This window comes from Podarcis liolepis, assembly GCF_965112155.1.
Source record: "Podarcis liolepis genome assembly, chromosome: 3".
NCBI classification, from domain to species: Eukaryota; Metazoa; Chordata; class Lepidosauria; order Squamata; family Lacertidae; genus Podarcis; species Podarcis liolepis.
The window spans coordinates 6,067,314-6,085,631 of record NC_139557.1 but is presented as its reverse complement, the minus strand read 5'-3'; the positions used below and the strand labels follow the sequence as shown (position 1 = coordinate 6,085,631).

The following is an 18,318-nucleotide window of genomic DNA, read 5'->3' as shown; positions in this document are numbered from 1 at the left end:
AGCCCTGTTCAGGGAAGTTTTTAATGTGTGACATTCTAATGTATTTTTAATCTTTGTTGGAAGCAGCCCAGAGTGGCTGGGGAAACTCAGCCAGATGGGCAGGGTACAAATAAATTATTATTATTATTATTATTATTATTATTATTATTATTATTGCTACTATTATTTAAACCCTTGTTAGATTCCACCCCTCCAATACCCAACACAGATGTCAAATGCCACAACAAAAACACTGATTCAAGGCAGCTCCCCCCCCAAAAAAAAAACCCACTTCAAATGAGCATGCTTTACCTTTGACATCTGAGCTTCTTCTACCAGTTTTACAATTTGTGCCAAGGTGGTATCAGAGCCAACGTGAGTTGCTTTCACAAGCACGGAGCCATGCGCGTTGAGCGAGCCTGCGATTACTGTGCTGCCGGGTTTCTTGATGACAGGCATGGCTTCTCCTACAAGAATGAAGCAAAATCAACCAACAGCTTCTTCTAGCTTCTCCCTCACGCAGAAAGCCGTACAATGTCACATGGCACATAGCTCAACTCTGGAATTCTCTCCCGCCAAGAAGTAGCGATAGCCATTACCTCTAATGGCTTCAAAAGAGGTTTAGACAAATCCAGACGGGATAAGGCTATCAATAGCGACGAGTCACAATGGCTATGTTATACCTCCCCTGTTGAAAGCAGCGTCCCCCTGAATACCATGTGCAAGGAATCACAGGTAAGGAGAGTGCTGCTATGCTCAGGTCCGGCTCATGTATACCTGAAGGAGCATCTCCACCTCCATCGTTCTGCCCGGACACTGAGTTCCAGCACTGAGGGCCTTTTGGTGGTTCCCTCACTGCAAGAAGTGAGGTTACAGGGAACCAGGCAGAGGGCCTTCTCAGTAGTGGCGCCCGCCCTGTGGAACGCCCTCCCACCAAATGTCAAAGGAAAAAACAACTACCAGACTATTAGGAGACATCTGAAGGCAGCCCTGTTTAGGGAAGTTTTTAATATTTGATGTTTCAGCGTGTTTTTAATATTCTGTTGGGAGCTGCCCAGAGTGGCTGGGGAGGCCCGGCCAGATGGGCGGGGTATAAGTAATATTATATTATTTATTATTTATTATCATCATCATCAAAAAAATTTTTACTTTTCCAAAAAAATAATAATAAACAAACAAGCATACAAACAAACAAACAAACATACATACATACAATCTATTTATAATCAAACTATTCTTAATAACATTGTTAAGTGACTTCCTCAAATCCCCCTTGTTGAATTTCATTGTATGTCATTTTAACAGTTTTCCAAAATCAATTTTCTCAAAAAATTAACTTGGTCACTTAACATCTTTCATTCTTTCTAATTTAGCTTTAAACATCTTAATTCCTATCCTTACATATTTAAATCCTAAGCCTATCTAATATTTGCAAGCTTTTCCAGTTACATTATCTTAACATATTTAGCTAAGTACTCTTTAAATTTCATCCATTCTTGCAGGTACTCCTCTTCCTTCTGGTCGCGGACTTTTCCAGTCAGGTCAGCTAGCTCCGAAAAATCCATCATCTTCATCTGCCAATCTTCCATTATTATTATTATTATTATTATTATTATTATTATTATTATTATTATTATTAGCTTCCCACAGCCATCTGGTTGGCCAATGTGAGAACAAGATACTGGGCTGGATAGGTCACTGGCCTAATCCAGCATGGATCGTATTTTGTTCTCATGATCTGCAGAGAACCATCCAATTTTGATAAGCATGTGGATGGATGCACCAATAACTGATGTCTCTGGAAAATGCCTGCCTTACACCTGTGATTCTACTTCTTCTAAGAGGGGACACCTCTTTGTTCCCTGAAAAACCTGCTGTGCCTGAACGCTTAGATCAAGATCTACCAGAAGCAAAATAAGATTTAAAATTCATGCTACCAACCAGAGAAGCACTGGACACTCGTATCTGCCTGTTAGGCTGCAACTATATCCTACTAGCTGGGAAAAGTGAAAGAAGAATTGTTGTAAGCAAATAATTCCACTGGGATTACTGTAATTAAGGCGGCTTCATATATCGGTGTTTGGAACAGAGAAGCTGTTATTGGTTCTCTGCACTAATTATTGCACTAATGAAGCACCACGGATCATAAAGCGACTCCAGCCCTCAAGGGATGGAAATATTTAAGACTGCAGCTCTAAAACTAATTGCAAGCATTTGCAAACATTTATGTGGGAATTAGTTCCTTTGTTCTTCCTAATAACAAAAAAATGTTGTGCATCTTGCACCTTCACACCATCTACTCATGAACAGATACAGTGGTGCCTCGCAAGACGAAAAGAATCCATTCTGTGATTCTCTTCGTCTAGCGGTTTTTTCGTCTTGCGAAGCAAGCCCATTGAAGGATTAGCGGATTAGCGCTATTAGCGGCTTATCTGCTGATTGGATCAGCTGATAAGCGGCTTAGCGGCTTAGAAAAAGGGGGGGGAACCAGCAGGAACTCGCAAGACATTGTCGTCTTGCGACGCAAGCCCATAGGAAATTCGTTTTGCGAAGCACCTCCAAAACGGAAAACTCTTTCGTCTAGCGAGTTTTCCGTCTTGCGGGGCACCACTGTATATGATCTATGATCTATTTTGTCTCTCTCCCGATGCACCTGCACAGCATTAATTATTTGTTCCACAGACCAAACCCATGCAAAGCTCAGTCCCTGGGAACCTGCTATTGTTCAATTAAGAATGCAAAAGTTACCAGTGATGAGGGATTCGTCTGCCATAGAGCTGCCTTCAACCACTTTCCCATCAACTGGAAATTTCCCACCGGGTACCACCTTTACGATGTCTCCTCGCTGAACCAGTTCAACGGGTACTTGTTCCTCCCTGTAAGTGAGATCTCATATGTTAAGAAAAAGGGGCTCCATTTTAGCCACACCACTGAAATGAGAGAAACTCTACTATCTGAAAAGCAGCAGGCACATAGCAGTACAAAAACACACATGGAGAAATAAACAAACTCAGTGTAGTAAGGAGATGCAAATGGACTTTGCACTGGAATTCAAAGACAAATTCGGAGTGAAAATAAAAAAGTTCCTTCCAGTAGCACCTTAAAGACCAACTAAGTTAGTTCTTGGTATGAGCTTTCGTGTGCATGCAACTGCAGAGAAGCTGCTGAATTGCAACTCATTACCAAACTTAAAACCATGGAGAGACCTGGTCTGAACAAAGACATTGGATTCTTATCTCATTATACATGACTAAGCCATTTTTCACCTTCTCACCCCTTGCCTTTTCCTGCAAGACCTATTGCAGTCGTTAAGAGTCGTCAACAGGCTCATCTCAGCTATCTGCCAATCACCCATTCCCACCACCCTTCTGAGTAATACCCCTGGCAACTTCTGTTTCAGTGTATCTGAAGAAGTGTGCATGCACACGAAAGCTCATACCAAGAACTAACTTAGTTGGTCTTTAAGGTGCTACTGGAAGGAACTTTTTTATTTTGACTATGGCAGACCAACACGGCTACCTATCTGTAACTGAAATTCGGAGTGTAAATTGTGGTCTAGAATCTGCTACACCTGCCTCTGTCTCATTGCAAACACACACCCCTACCTCTCTCCCCCCTCAAATTGAAGTCCAACTAATACCATGGCAGAGTGAGGATTTCTGGACACTATGCATCTAAGACTCAACCCTGATCGTATTCCATCTCTTCCAATACAAATAAACCTCCTGAATACCACATAGAGGTTTCATTTATGCATTTATAAGCCCACTCCAATATATAAAACCAACTGAATGCAATGAAAAAGCACACGAAAAACGTTACAGCAAATGTCCCCTAAAAGCCAGTTACATCCATCACAGCTTATTTACCTCTGAACTGGATTTGCGAAATCTCAGAAGACTACATCGTATCGTAAGAAAAACGGGAAAGAATTACTACTGGCATACCTGATGACACAGTTGTCAGCTCCAAGTGTCACTACAACAGCTTCTGTAGCTTGAAGAGAGATTAATTTGGCAAGTGCTGCTGATGTTTTACTCTATGAAGCAGAGATAGAGAACGGTGATTGGAAGGCATGATACATTTACTCAGTTCCCCACTGAATTTCACTTATGCTAAAACTCAAAATATGCTCCATTGCCCATTTTCCCCCATTAAATATTGCATGCCACAGCACCCATCACTCAAGATACATGGGGAACCCATTCAGCACCTGAAATATAGTATTATGTAGATGGCTTAGCGCTGTATGGGCTGGGAGCCAAGTGTACGCTTGCTTTTGCAAGATAAACATGCCCAGTTATCTATGGGTACTGGTGTACTTCTTGAGTTTTATTGCTGTAACATTTTGGCCTTTTGTTCCCTGCTCTAGAATCCAAACAAAAATATAGGAATCAGGTCAGTGGGCCATGTAGTCCAACATCCTGTTCTCTCAGTCACCAACCAGACAGCTGTGGGAAATCCGCAAGCAGGATCTGAGGGGACTGCGCCTGCCTCCCAGAGTTCTTTGCTCCTCTGCCTCCATCATGTGATGAAGGATGGTACCAAACCCATCCAGGTCATCAGCAGCCATCACATCTACCATTCAGTGTGGTGTAGTGGTTAGGAGCGGTAGACTCGTAATCTGGTGAACCGGGTTCGCGTCTCTGCTCCTCCACATGCAGCTGCTGGGTGACCTTGGGCCAGTCCCACTTCTCTGAAGTCTCTCAGCCCCACTCACCTCACAGAGTGTTTGTTGTGGGGGAGGAAGGGAAAGGAGAATGTTAGCCGCTTTGAGACTCCTGAAGGGGAGTGATAAAGCGGGATATCAAATCCAAACTCCTCTTCTTCATGCAAGACCAATTGTTCCTTCTGTACTAACTCCCACATGTGACCAAGGCAGTTGCTTAAACTTAATGTTCACTCTTGTAAATTACTAATGCAGGCAGACTTAACCTGGGGAAGTTGTGAACTCCTCAACTCGGTTTCCAAAGAAAGGCTAGAGGGGGATCTTTCAGCGTTATGCTTCTATCCTCAAAGCACACAGTCAGAACGGTTATTCTGTGGGGTCCCAAAGGTGCTCACTGGGTGAGGGTGGAACTGCTACACTAGCAGGCACGTCCAACTCTCTAGAGACTGCGATCTACTCCCAGTATAATAAAACTGGCAGTGATCTTTTTTTTTGCCGGGGGGAGGGATTCCCAAAGTTGTTGAACTTTTTAGGGGTGGAGTGCCCAGAGTTCTTGTACACAGTACTGTATCGTTCAAACACTATGCCACTGATGCTGGGATTTGTGACGGCGGCAGAAGCAACAATGGGACACAGCGCCGGGGACAGAGCGATGCGTGATCGATCAGGACCACACAGGCGATCACTTTTCTGAATCCCGCGGTCGACTGGTTGAACATGTCTGCACTAGTGCAACTGTACCATGCTGACCTCGCTGTGCCTCACCCTCTCTCTCCCTCCCAGCAAGCCACAGCGACCCATCTGCTGGGAAGCTAGCATGGTGGTGCCACCTCACTCAGCACGTTGCTTCTGGTAGCGTCCCCTCTAGGAATGATTCTTAATATACATTACCTTTGCTATGTGCTCCAGCCACCGTCCAAGAGATATGAACACAAACAGCATTGGAGGGGTGTCGAAAAAGGTGATGGGGCTTTGCTCGGCCTTTTCACCTATGGCAACCATCAGAATGACACATGAGTAGATGTAGGCGATAGACGTGGCCAGCACTATCAGGACGTCCATATTGGCCATCCTGTGCTTAAGGGACTTGTAGGCTTGGACGTAGAAGTACCATCCGCCGAAGAACTGTCAAAAGAAAACCACCTATTTTTGTAACACTTTTGCTGGCTTGATGAACCCTTTCGTCCTCTCTGTAAATATCCAATTATGTAATGGGAGATTAAAAAGAAAGGAAATATTCTTGAAATGTACCTGAACCAAAGTGCAAAGGAGAAAGAAAAGAAGGTTGAGAATAGATAATCCAGGGATCACATTTTGCTCCAGAGCCATTGATCCGTGCTGCTGACCATCAGGTATTAGCATGTAAATCATTAAGATCAAGACAGGGATACCAAATACCAGGCTGCATAAGAACGATTTCCTCCATCTGAAAAGGCAGGGAATCCACAGTATTAGGGTCTTCAAATCTCCTTGGTAACGAAATAGGCAAATATTGCACAAGGCCTGCTTCTGCTGATAGCAGTGCCAGCTGATGAACCACTGAACCCCAAATATAGATTTCTGATTCCACGTTTCAGCTCAAGGCATTCATATACTTAGCTACACTTATGTAAAACAAAGACAATCAAAAGTAATGTGAAATGTTTGCACCCAAAAAAAATGGAACACTCACAATTTTCAGTCACACAAATACCTACATACCACAGTCAAAATAAAAAAATTCCTTCCAGTAGCACCTTAAAGACCAACTAAGTTAGTTCTTGGTATGAGCTTTCGTGTGCATGCACACTTCTTCAGATACACTGAAACAGAAGTTGCCAGAAGTTGTTTCAGTGTATCTGAAGAAGTGTGCATGCACACGAAAGCTCATACCAAGAACTAACTTAGTTGGTCTTTAAGGTGCTACTGGAAGGAATTTTTTTATTTTGACTATGGCAGACCAACACGGCTACCTATCTGTAACTACATACCACAGATATTCAGTTACCTGCATTGGGAATTATTGTGTTGCCATCCATATCTATCAACCACACCCTTTCATATATGTAGCTATACTTACTGTCGGATCTCCTCTTTGTGATCCAAGTTATGATCCTTTGGATCCCTTTTAGCCAAAGATGCTTGAAAACCAATCCCCTTTACAAAAAAAGAAATAGTATAAAAATAAATATGAAATAAAAATAGCTCAAATGAAGTACTGCTGGTTACATAACACTAAAACACTGCTCTATTATTTTTCAAGCTTTCAAAATCTGGGTTTTCAGATTTTAGAACCATTTCCCGATACGTAGCTCTGATTTGTATAGACTTTTCAAAATCTAAAAACAGCTGGTTTTGCTATTATTTCACTAGTATCAAATGTTAACTGGAACCGAAATAAAAGGAAAATTGGAGAAAACAAACACTAATTGGATCCAATTATATCCAATTATGCATTTTATCATCATTCCTGAAAATATATCTGAACCAACCAGAACTTTAATGGTTTTTGAATATTTACTTCTTCACAGACAAGGGAACCTTATCCAAAAATCTATACAACACTATTGTAAGAAAACCCTAGACTTCCACAGGAAAACTCAGGGGCATAATTTAAATGTTTCCATGAATGAAGCCAAGTGGAATCGTGTATGGGACAAAATACTGAGCGAAAGAGCTTCTGCCCATAAAAAGGAAAATTATTTTAAACTAATACATAGATGGTACATGACTCCTCACATCCTTAGTAAAATTACAGGTGAGCAGTCCATTGTGCTAGATGGGAAGTAGGGAGTCAGGAACCTTCTTCCATATGTGGTGGTCCTGTGAAAAAATAAATGAGTTTTCAAAAAGGGTATTCTATGAAATGGGACTAATAATGGGACTATGTCTAGATCAAAAAACGGCATTACATTATGTATCTTTCCCCCAACCCCCCCCAATAAAATTTATATACCACTTGATTGTAAAAGGAAACCTCAAAGCAGAAAAGAAAAATTCAAAAGACTATAATTGGCTACCGCTGTCCATGCATGGACTTCTTTGGAGAATTCCATAAGGTAGCTTTGAAAATAAGATAGATATTAAATAATAACAGTTGACAGGAAATGCCGTGTACTTTGAAAATGCAACATGACTGATCCTCTTAATTTTGCTTGTTATTCTTGTAAGTTTTCTATTTTGTTGATACGTGCACGTCAAAAATAAAACTACACTAAAAGCTATCAAATATCACCTGTACGCTACCACCTTAATTATTTCAAACAACACTATACAGGAATTTAGTACTACTGTCCCTCGTTTTTGTATTTCTTCTCCTGTTTTCATTTTAATCTCATCGCTTAAATTTTCCCTATAAAGTGGCTTCACACAGCTTCTATCCACAGACCGATTCAAAATTAAAAATATTATTCCTTTATTGTTTTTAGAATTCCACAGTAAACAAGGAAACCAACATGCCAGAAAAGTCTACCTTTTAAAAAACAAATTCTATCCTTGAAGAACATTATTGGTCTCCCATGATCCAGAATGATTCTCCTGACTGTGCTTCACCATACAGACTTCTTTGTTATCCTCATTTTTCCTACAGTAGCTACAGAACTGGGGTTGATCATCCTTAAATTTTAAAGAATTCAGACTTTTTGCTAAGCTACCAATCTGCAACTTGCGTTGGGCTTCCTATAAAGCTCTACTCTGAGCAACCATTACAGTAAACTTCAATGTGCTATAAGACAAGATCTCAAGAAGCACTTTCATAAATTGACGCTTTGCTTTACAGGAGTTTGAGGAATGTTCAACATCATTCCTGTGATCATTTTCACATTTGTTTTGCAGCCTGCTATTTCCCTGAGAAAGGACGATAGCCTGCAGCCATGTGTCTAGTGTGGAAGTTTACTAACCAGTAAACACAACTAGCAGCCTGGCTGGCAGAAAACTTGTAACGCCCACCTTACTGATACTGACCCCTAGCTCCTGCGGCAATGGCAAATGCAGTTGGGCATTTTTAAAAAAATTAATAAATAACAAAATGTTTTAATAGCTTACCTCAATAATCTTTATAACATCTCGAGGACCAACAACTTCCGGGTCAAAGCGGATGTGAGCTTTGGAAGTAGCCAGCACCACAGATGCATAAAGAATGCCAGGCGTTTTGGTAAGTTTGGATTCAATGTTATGAACACATGAAGCACAGGTCATCCCTAGGACCTGAAAGAGAACTGCAGTTAGTGTTAACATGGGAAGTTGCCTTATAAACCACCAGACCATTGGTCCACCTAATCCAGGTACAGCTAACATGGTGCCCTCCAGATGCAGTGGATTCCTTTTTTATTTTTTTTCTTTTAATCTTTATTGATTTAAAATACAAACATAAAAGATCATTTACAGCGGAAACAAAGAAAAGAAAGAAAGAAAAGAAAGGATGCGAAGAAAGGGGGGGGGGAAGTATACAAAAAGAAAATACATCATCTCAAATAACAGGTGAATAAAAGTTATGGATGTAAAACTTCCAATCGTTCTCATTATACTGTTTATACTGTCATTGTTTTCCCGCACAGCTTTATGTTATTTCATATTATTTTCATATAATCCGAAAAGATATCTGTTACACTTTTTTACTTACAGGCATCATTCAAGTTCTGCTAGTATAATATTATTTGTACAATATAATCTTAAATATTCTTTAAATATTCTCCATTCTCCATATACTTTCTGATCTGAACATGGAACAATGGGAAAGATTGTGGAGGGTAGATATGAAATTTACAGCATGTTATAATCTTAGGGAAAACACCAGATGGCACCATACCCCTTTAAAACTTGCTAAAATGTACAAAAGCAGATCACCAACTTGCAGGAGATGCAAAAAAGATACAGGGTCATACTATCATATGTGGTGGACCTGTGTAGTTATCCGTGAATTTTGGAACAATATCTACAATGAATTCAAGAAATTATTCGAACTTACTTTTAAAAAAAGACCAGAGATTTTTCTGTTAGGTATCTTACCGACAGAAATTAAAAAATATATAAGACCATTGTTCATGTATGCAATCACGGCAGCTAGAATACTTGTGGCGAGAAACTGGAAAAGCAAAACATCACCAACGATAACAGAGTGGCAGACACTTATGATAGAGTACTTGCAACTAGCAAAACGGACGGGAAGAGTTAGAGGAGTTCCAAATCAAAAAGATGTTGTGGATTCCAATTCCCATCAACCCCAGCCAGAATATCCAACGATCAGGAAGCAGAAACTGCTCAAAACGTGAAGCTGCTGCAGTGGAGGCAAATTTCAATCAAGATGCCAACTTTCTGACCACACAAAAGGCCTCTAGCAACAGAACACCCATTGAGAACAAGACTGAAATGTGTTAGAGGCAGGGAAAAGGTTCGGTCAAACAAGCATACACTTTGTGAATCTCACCTTAAGATCTATATTGCCATCTGCACCAGGATAGTCTTGCATGATTGACGCTCCAAAACCGAGGTTCTCAATCAGCTGGGCTATTTCAAGGGGCTGAATTCTGTCCGGCTTATATTTTACTTCAACTTTCCCTGCCATCAAGGCAACGAGGACAGAAACTATTCCTGTAGTGAGAGAACTGCATTCACGCATTTGGGTTTCTCTTCATGAAAACCATATGAAATTGTGCTTACTGTATTAGTTATGTATTTTGGTTAGGAATTTTGATTTTCCAGATTGTTAACCACTTCCGAGATCTGTGAATAGTAAGCCATCTATAAATGGACTAAATAATAATAATAATAATTTACGAGTCACCCACAACCAATGAGAGCAGTATGCAATTCTTACTATTAAACAGATGTTTTTATTATTCAACTCAGGCTACTATTTTAGACCCCTTTACTTGGAAGCATGCCCATCTGAAATAAAATGGTCCTCACTTCAAAGAATATATATTTATGAAGGAGGCTAAGCAATGTATAAATGAGACTAACATATTTTTCGCCCTATAGGACGCACTTTTTCCCCTCCAAAAATGAAGGGGAAATGTGTGTGCATCCTATGGGGCGGATGCAGGCTTTCGCTGAAGCCTGGAGAGCGAGAGGCGTCAGTGCGCACCGACCCCTCTCGCTCTCCAGGCTTCAGGGAGCTATCCGCAAGCCTTGCAAGCCCGCGGGAGTTCCTGCCGGGCTCGCAAGGCTTGTGGATAGCACCCTGTTCTGGGGGCTGGGGTTGGGGGAAGCTCGGGCTTCCCCCGCCCCAGCCCCGCGGCTGGGGGGGGAAATAACCCCCCCCCCCCCAAAAAAAAAACTAGGTGCGCCCTATGGGCCAGTACGCCCTATAGGGCGAAAAATACGGTATATTTACTCCAGTAGAATGAGATAGTCCCATTCAGGAGCAGGATGCTAATCCACCTCCTACGGTCCCAGATCTGCAGCAAACAATCCAGATAGCCAGCAGCAGTTGAAAGCCACAGGCTCAACACACCCGAAGGCGATACCAAAACAACCAATATACTGCATAGTGTATTAGGTATTTTACCATCTTCTTTTTGCAGATTCTTCTCGATGCTTGATACACACGATGCACAAGTCATGCCTGTGACCTGCATGAAACATTTATCGGTTTTTCCTGTTGTGGATGCCTTTGGAGGGTCATTATACAAGTTCCTTTTCTGTGGCAAAACGTCTCCGCATGGCAACTCTGAAAGAGTTTCACTTCTCAGAGAAGCAGAGGCAAGCATGCTGGTCTCCATACTTCCAACAGTAGTAGGTCTCCCGTTGGTGGTATCTTGAATAAGAACATCGGAAATTGCATTCATATGAGCAACAGCACAACTACAGCAACCATGGAACTCTTTTACTGATATACAGTGTTGACCCAACATGCTACACTTTCATTTACAGGTTTGGGATTTTCTCCTAGGCTGCGCCTATGTATTGTATTCCAAATCTGAAAAGGATCAATGACAAGCACATCAGGGTGTTTCGTGATTCCAAAGACAAGCAGTGAAACAGCTACTGCGGACTAGGCAGAACTCCAGAGAAACGCTACTTATAACTTATAAACTAAACTGCAGTATGCTTAAGCAAGACAGTACACAGGTTGTACAGTTTGATGATCAGTAGGGATGGGGGAGAAATTCAATTCAGTTCACATTTAAAGGTGAATCTACATAATTTGCACTTTCCAAAACACTAAGTGAACCTAAACACACTTATCCCAGAAATTTGAGCTTCTCCAAATTTTGCAGTGCAGTTCTCTAGTCAAGTAATGAGACCTGGGGGGGGTGGGTAGGGCAGTACACAGTGGCATAGCGTGGGTTGTCAGCACCCGGGGCAAGGCAAGTAATTTGCGCCCCCTAACCCGTGGATTTGTGCCCCCTAACCCGTGGATTTGCGCCCCCTAACCCTAACCCCCAGATGTTGCGCCCGGTGCAGCCGGGCCCCCCTGCACCCCCCACGCTACGCCACTGGCAGTACAGTATACAATTTATTATTATTAAATGTATATAAAATGCACATATTAAGGAAAAGTGTGCATAATATGCACACATTAGTAACAATAACATATAAAATGCATTTTTTTATTTCTAAAAATAAATATTAGAAAAACAAGCTTTGCAAAAATGTCCATATTGGGCCAAATTCCATACAAAAGCATATACCAGTGGTACCTCGGGTTAAGTACTTAATTCGTTCTGGAGGTCTGTTCTTAACCTGAAACTGTTCTTAACCTGAAGCACCACTTTAGCTAATGGGGTCTCCTACTGCCGCTGCGCCACTGGAGCCCGATTTCTGTTCTCATCCTGAAGCAAAGTTCTTAACCTGAAGCACTATTTCTGGGTTAGCGGAGTCTGTAACCTGAAGCGTATGTAACCCGAGGTACCACTGTACTAGAGACATTCACACTAAGTTGCTAATGAATGAGTTGTGGTTTTTAATTACAAACTGGTGTGGATATGCAGATAACTCAATTTCGGATTTTGAAAAAAACTGAGGGAAACCAAAATCGACAGTTTTGCCCATCCCTAGATGCTAGTACTGTTATGGAGGTGACAAGATCCTTTCCAATGAGGACGTCTCCATTACAGAAAAACTGATTTGTACCTGTTAAGACAGAAGCATCAAATCCCATGTCTTCTATAGCAGATCTGAGTTCTTCAGAGTTGGTTATCATCAAACTGTAGTGTATAATTGCAGTGCCTTCAGCTAAAGACACAGATATATGTCCGACCCCTTTTCTTTGCGATATGGCGCTCTCAATGGATTTTACACAGGAATTGCAAGTCATTCCATCTATCCTAATCACAGTTGTACAAGATTGACTTTGCAGGACTACGTGAGGAGGGTTGCTAGAGATACAAGGCAAAGACGATGGCGTCCTTAAGGTAAGCGGTCCATTATGGTCCTCAACTTCACTGGAAAAGGAGACTTTAAAGTTACCAGGGGGAAGGGCTTCGATAGCTTGCTGCAGTGAGGATGGAGTGATCAGATTCTGGTCAAACCACACAAGAGCATTTTTCTGTTCCAATGACACTTTAATACGCTGGACACCAGGCAAGTCCGAGACTGAACTTTCAATGATGTTGATGCAAGATTTGCAGTGCATCCCTTCCACATTGAGCTCTACAACAGATGCACTCATCCCATTGTTTTCTATTATCTCTCTGTCAGCAGGCATTCTTATATTTATCTGCTGTAAACGTTCTGCGTCAATCAAGCCAAGTTTCAACGGGGCTTGCTTATGCTTAATAGTGCTTTCATATCCCAGGCTGTCTATGCTATTTTTTAATTCATCAGGCTTAATGATAGATGGATGATAAGTAATGATGGCTTCCTGGCTGCTGAGGGTCACTCTGATCTTCTTCACCCCATGTAGTTTCCCAATCTTTTCTTCAATGGTGCTAACACAAGACTGACAGGTCATGCCTTCTATTTTGATCTTAACTAAATCTTCATCGGTCTGTTGCCCTGAAGACTGCGTTATATCTGCAACGCTGGCATCAAATCCCATTTCCTTGATTTCTTGGCAGATCTGATGGGGACTTATTTCCAGTTCCAAATACTTGACCACGGCATTACTTTCCTTAAGAGACACCTTGATGTTTACAATTCCTTTTACCTTGGATATTCTGCCTTCTATGGAATGTACACAGGCTTGGCAAGTCATACCCAAAATACTGACGGTAATAGCATTCACTTGAGAATGAGGAGGGGGTAAGTGGTCCAAGTCATCCACAAAGCTAGTGTTGTCAAATGCAAACTTTTGCTTCATTGCTGATGCCGATATGTGGGCAGGCGAAGTGTACCCAGGGACAGCCTGAAATTTACAGAGAAAACAAAAGAAGAAATAATGTACTGTGTTTACTTTGACGTATACAGTGGTGCCCCGCAAGACGAATGCCTCGCAAGACGGAAAACTCGCTAGACGAAAGAGTTTTCCGTTTTGGAGGTGCTTCGCAAAACGAATTTCCTATGGGCTTGCTTCACAAGACGACAATGCCTTGCGAGTTCCTGCTGGGTTTTTTTCCTCCCCCCCCCTTTTTCTAAGCCGCTAAGCCGCTTATCAGCTGATCCGATCAGCAGATAAGCCGCTAAAAGCCGCTAATAGCGCTAATCCTCTAATCCTTCAATGGGCTTGCTTCGCAAGACGAAAAAACCGCTAGACAAAGAGAATCACAGAACGGATTCTTTTCGTCTTGCAAGGCACCACTGTACAGTCAAACCTTGGTTCCGGAAGCCCACCAGCAATTCTCTTCTAGGAGGACATTTAGTCCGTAGCCTAACAAACTAACACAGCCAAGGTATAAGTCCTCATCACTTTTGTTAACCGTTCTTGCCACTGTCATCTGGATTTCAACTGTAAGGAATTTGGCTTAAATCATACTCCAAGTAAACACACTGAAATCAATGGATTAAAGTTAATCATAACTACCTTATTTACGCAAATTTAATGAGCCATCAAATCTAATGCACACCTCAATTTTCAAAACCTTGAAACCAAAAAAGTACCGTATTTTTCACTCTATAACACGCACCCGACCATAACACGCACATAGTTTTTAGAGGAGGAAAATCCGTAGGCATGCCACCCGTAGGCATTCCCTCCATAACACGCACAGACATTTCCTCTTACTTTTTAGGAGGAAAAAAGTGGTGCAAAAAATGGTGCAAAAAAATACGGTATTTGCTAGTGAATGTAAATGCGCCATCAAATCTAATGCTCACCTAATTTTTGTGACATAATTTGGCCAAAAAAAGTGTGTATTACATCCGAGTAAATACAGTAACCCAAATCCATTTATTTCAATGGGTCTACTCTATGACTTAGGTGGATACAACCCATAATGTCTTTTTCTTTCCAAACCTTACTTTCATTTAAAAAATATTTTTAAAAATGAACAAGTAAACACCCTTGTAATTGCTGTCCAATTGCAACAAGTGACCTACCAAGGTACTACACCATTTAAAATCAACAGGCTACACACCTCAACAGGTGTGTTTACAGCCAGGTAAACCTATCACATTTTTCCTATCTTTAGTTACGTTAAATTCTTTTATCCATTCTAAACATTCTGAATTCCTACGTCATTCCACGCCAACTTGATAGCCTTTCTTGAATTTTGACACTGACATCCTGCAGCAGTGACTCAGCATTCGCTGCTGGATCCAGAGTTTCCCAAGATTTAAATGTATACCCACAAAGTTAAATATTTAAACATTTAATTTTTCTAAAGTTACAGTCTTAAGCAAGCTAACCAGGAAGCTCCACTGAACTCACTGAGTAAACATGCTGAGGCGTGGGCTATATGTCTCCAAATTTTTATTATATTATTCAAATTAGGCTCTGCTCTTAGTATCTTTACAAGTCTTCTTGTTCTCAGAGAATACTAAACAGGACACATTACAAACACAGTTTTAAGAGAAACACAGTCACCGCTTAACAAGTTGAATCAGAAAACTCTTATATCCAGACCTTGCCTGAGAGAAGTTGGGTAGTAACCCCTTTCCCCACAAATTCTCTTTTGCTCCTAAGCATAGATGATTCCCTCGTGCCTTGGAGAAAATGTCAGTAACTAGTAGACACCACCCCATACCTTGCCCCTATTTGCAACCTCTGTCTGCCATTGCGAACAAAGGTGAACAGCATATGACCCTGGATTCTGCCCAGTTGCACAAAAATGCACCGTGTTGTGTGTTGTGTCTTGCCAGAAAGCAGTTTCTATTCATCCTCTTCACTTCTAGTTTGCTGCCACCCTGCTATCAACTTTGTCTGTTTTCACTGTCTGGCTGCATCCACACAGCGATGTAAGATGGCTGACCAAACAAACCACAATTATTAGGGTTAAGCCCAAACCAGGGTTTGTGGGTTTTGCACTCCAAAGAGAAATGGTTTGTTTCTGGCTTACTAAATACAGTGGTGCCCCGCAAGACGAATGCCTCGCAAGACGGAAAACTCGCTAGACGAAAGAGTTTTCCGTTTTGGAGGTGCTTCGCAAAACGAATCTCCTATGGGCTTGCTTCGCAAGACGAAAATGTCTTGCGAGTTCCTGCGGGGGTTTTTCCCTCCCCCCCTTTTTCTAAGCCGCTAAGCCGCTTATCAGCTGATCCGATAAGCCGCTAAAAGCCGCTAATAGCGCTAATCCGTCAATGGGCTTGCTTCGCAAGACGAAAAAACTGCTAGACGAAGAGAATCACGGAACGGATTCTTTTCGACTTGCGAGGCACCACTATATGGCTTGAGCGAAACAGACCACTGATGTGGACGAAGCACTAAGTTAGGGGTGGTGGTTTGTTTATCCCCAGCGCAAACAAGGAGTAGTAAAGTGCATGGTTTATAGCAGGGATGTCCAACAGGTCGATCGGGATCTGCTTGTAGATCCCCGGGAGGCTTTGGTATATCGTGGTCGCTAGCTGGGTCCCTTTCCTTAGCTTTGGTAAAACACCTTAGCGCCCCTTGCCCTGCCCTCCATTGTTGAACGATTCGCAGAACGGAAGACAGTTTACTCAGTGAGGCTGTTTGTTTCCCCAGTGATCTGTTGGCAAGTGGCTGTTCCCCTTTTTCGCTTGAGCTTAGGCTTGAATTCTCAGAAATCAGGGCTTTCCTCCTCCTTAAAAAAAGCTCAATAATGCTGACCTGAACTCCCCAAAAAGGGGGTAGATCACTGCCAGTTTTTAATACTGTGAGTAGATCGCAGTCTCTAGGGTGTTGGCTACCCCTGGTTTACAGCTTACCATGAGATGTGAATGCAGCTTCTGTCTCTGAACTCTGCTAACTATTTTTCTAGAGGGAAACTGGACTGAGCCTGTTAACACGAATTGTATGCGTTGGGCTATCAAAAGCTCGAAAGGTTTACAAGATATATTAAACAGCTTCTAGCACAATCCTAACCATATCTGCTCAGAAGTTCTACTGAATTCAATGGGGCTTGCTCCAAGGTCAGTGGGGCTAGGACTGCAGACTTAAGAAATACAGCACAGCAAGAATTTGCATGCCACATGTTGGTAAATCTGACTCGATGCATGTCAGCCTTCAACATATGTAGCATGGTTCTTGTTCATCATACAATTTTGAAAACAGCACATCCAAAAAGCTAGGTTTCAACAACATAATCCAGATACTGTACTACTTAAGTGTGAACAATGCACAATCGTATGGATGTTTACTCTGAATTAAGGCTACAATCCAAACTCACTTACCCAGTAGTAAGCTGTACAGAATATGTGAAATAACTATCTGTGGCACGACAAAAGCTTTTACGCCTTATCTCAATGGCACATGTTATTATAAATCAACCTGCAGGAAACCAACTTGCTTTGGCAAATAATCTTTTTACAAACTCCGGTATCATTTAAATTTAAGATTGTTTCAAGTTGGGTTTCTCTGTCACAAATCACAGAAAATATCTGCACTTAAGATATACAAAACTAAAAAAGGACCTCTATTTAAAGTATGACCCAAAGTACTCAAGTCAGATCATTAATTGGTCTATAAATCTATTGAAATACAGGAATTGCTGAAATGTCTGCAGCCTGTTTGTTAAGAACTATTGCTAGAATCGGTTTTCAATAAGCAGCTTATCTATAATTATGATAGTTTCCCTTTCCAAGCAATTACTATTATTTTCAACTATTATGCTGCCCACAAATTGATGTCCAACGGTAGCTACTAAAGCAAACAATTTATAAACCATTGATGGATGGAGATTATTTACCTCTTTAGGTACTTTGCTTTCAAAAAGGGGTACATTTTACTTCCTGGCGGACAAAGAAAAAGGATTATGGTAACTAATGATATTGTCTCCAATTTACTTCCAGCTAAGTGGACATAGGACTGGAGCTTTAATTTCTCACAAAAACTCCCCACCCATCCAAAAGTTTTAGTTCGCATCCCCTCTATCTTATTAAACTGACCTGTCTGTCAGTGCTGTCTACCACTTCTGTCAAGACACTGTAGGGAATATCCTCCGCTTTCTGAGACAGACTTCTAGTTTTCACAAGGCCTCCTGGCCTGCAATGCTCATCGTCTTCCAGCGCGGAAAGCTTTTGGGGAGACTGCTGTTTGCAGAAGCGCACCAGAGTAATGTTTTTGTGGCTTAAAGTTGCAAGGGAAGATTGGCCCTCTCTCAAAGACATCTCTTTTGTTTTATTCTCCATTACCATAGGAGGTTTTGTACACTGGAAAAGCCAAATGGGAAAGAAGTGCTATCTGGTTTGCTGCT

At 41.6% G+C, this 18,318-nt stretch overlaps 1 protein-coding gene across 9 annotated transcripts in view; it reads right to left on the bottom strand.

The window, feature by feature from the left end:
• The window catches only part of ATP7B (ATPase copper transporting beta), a 49,499-nt gene that overhangs the window by 18,111 nt on the left and 13,070 nt on the right, over nucleotides 1-18,318 (bottom strand). For 7 of the 9 annotated variants that reach the window (XM_083495114.1, XM_083495113.1, XM_083495112.1 and 4 more), the window contains 10 exons: nucleotides 12,704-13,916; nucleotides 11,136-11,384; nucleotides 10,053-10,216; nucleotides 8,672-8,833; nucleotides 6,708-6,784; nucleotides 5,900-6,074; nucleotides 5,540-5,773; nucleotides 3,927-4,018; nucleotides 2,728-2,855; nucleotides 292-446 (listed from right to left, as the gene is read on the bottom strand). In XM_083495114.1, coding sequence (XP_083351240.1) covers nucleotides 292-446; nucleotides 2,728-2,855; nucleotides 3,927-4,018; nucleotides 5,540-5,773; nucleotides 5,900-6,074; nucleotides 6,708-6,784; nucleotides 8,672-8,833; nucleotides 10,053-10,216; nucleotides 11,136-11,384; nucleotides 12,704-13,871 — 2,604 coding nt within the window. In that variant the 5' untranslated portion in view covers nucleotides 13,872-13,916. Of the gene's footprint in view, nucleotides 1-291; nucleotides 447-2,727; nucleotides 2,856-3,926; nucleotides 4,019-5,539; nucleotides 5,774-5,899; nucleotides 6,075-6,707; nucleotides 6,785-8,671; nucleotides 8,834-10,052; nucleotides 10,217-11,135; nucleotides 11,385-12,703; nucleotides 13,917-18,010; nucleotides 18,275-18,318 lie in introns of all 9 variants that reach the window. The other 2 variants (XM_083495109.1, XM_083495110.1) reach the window with 1 other exon arrangement.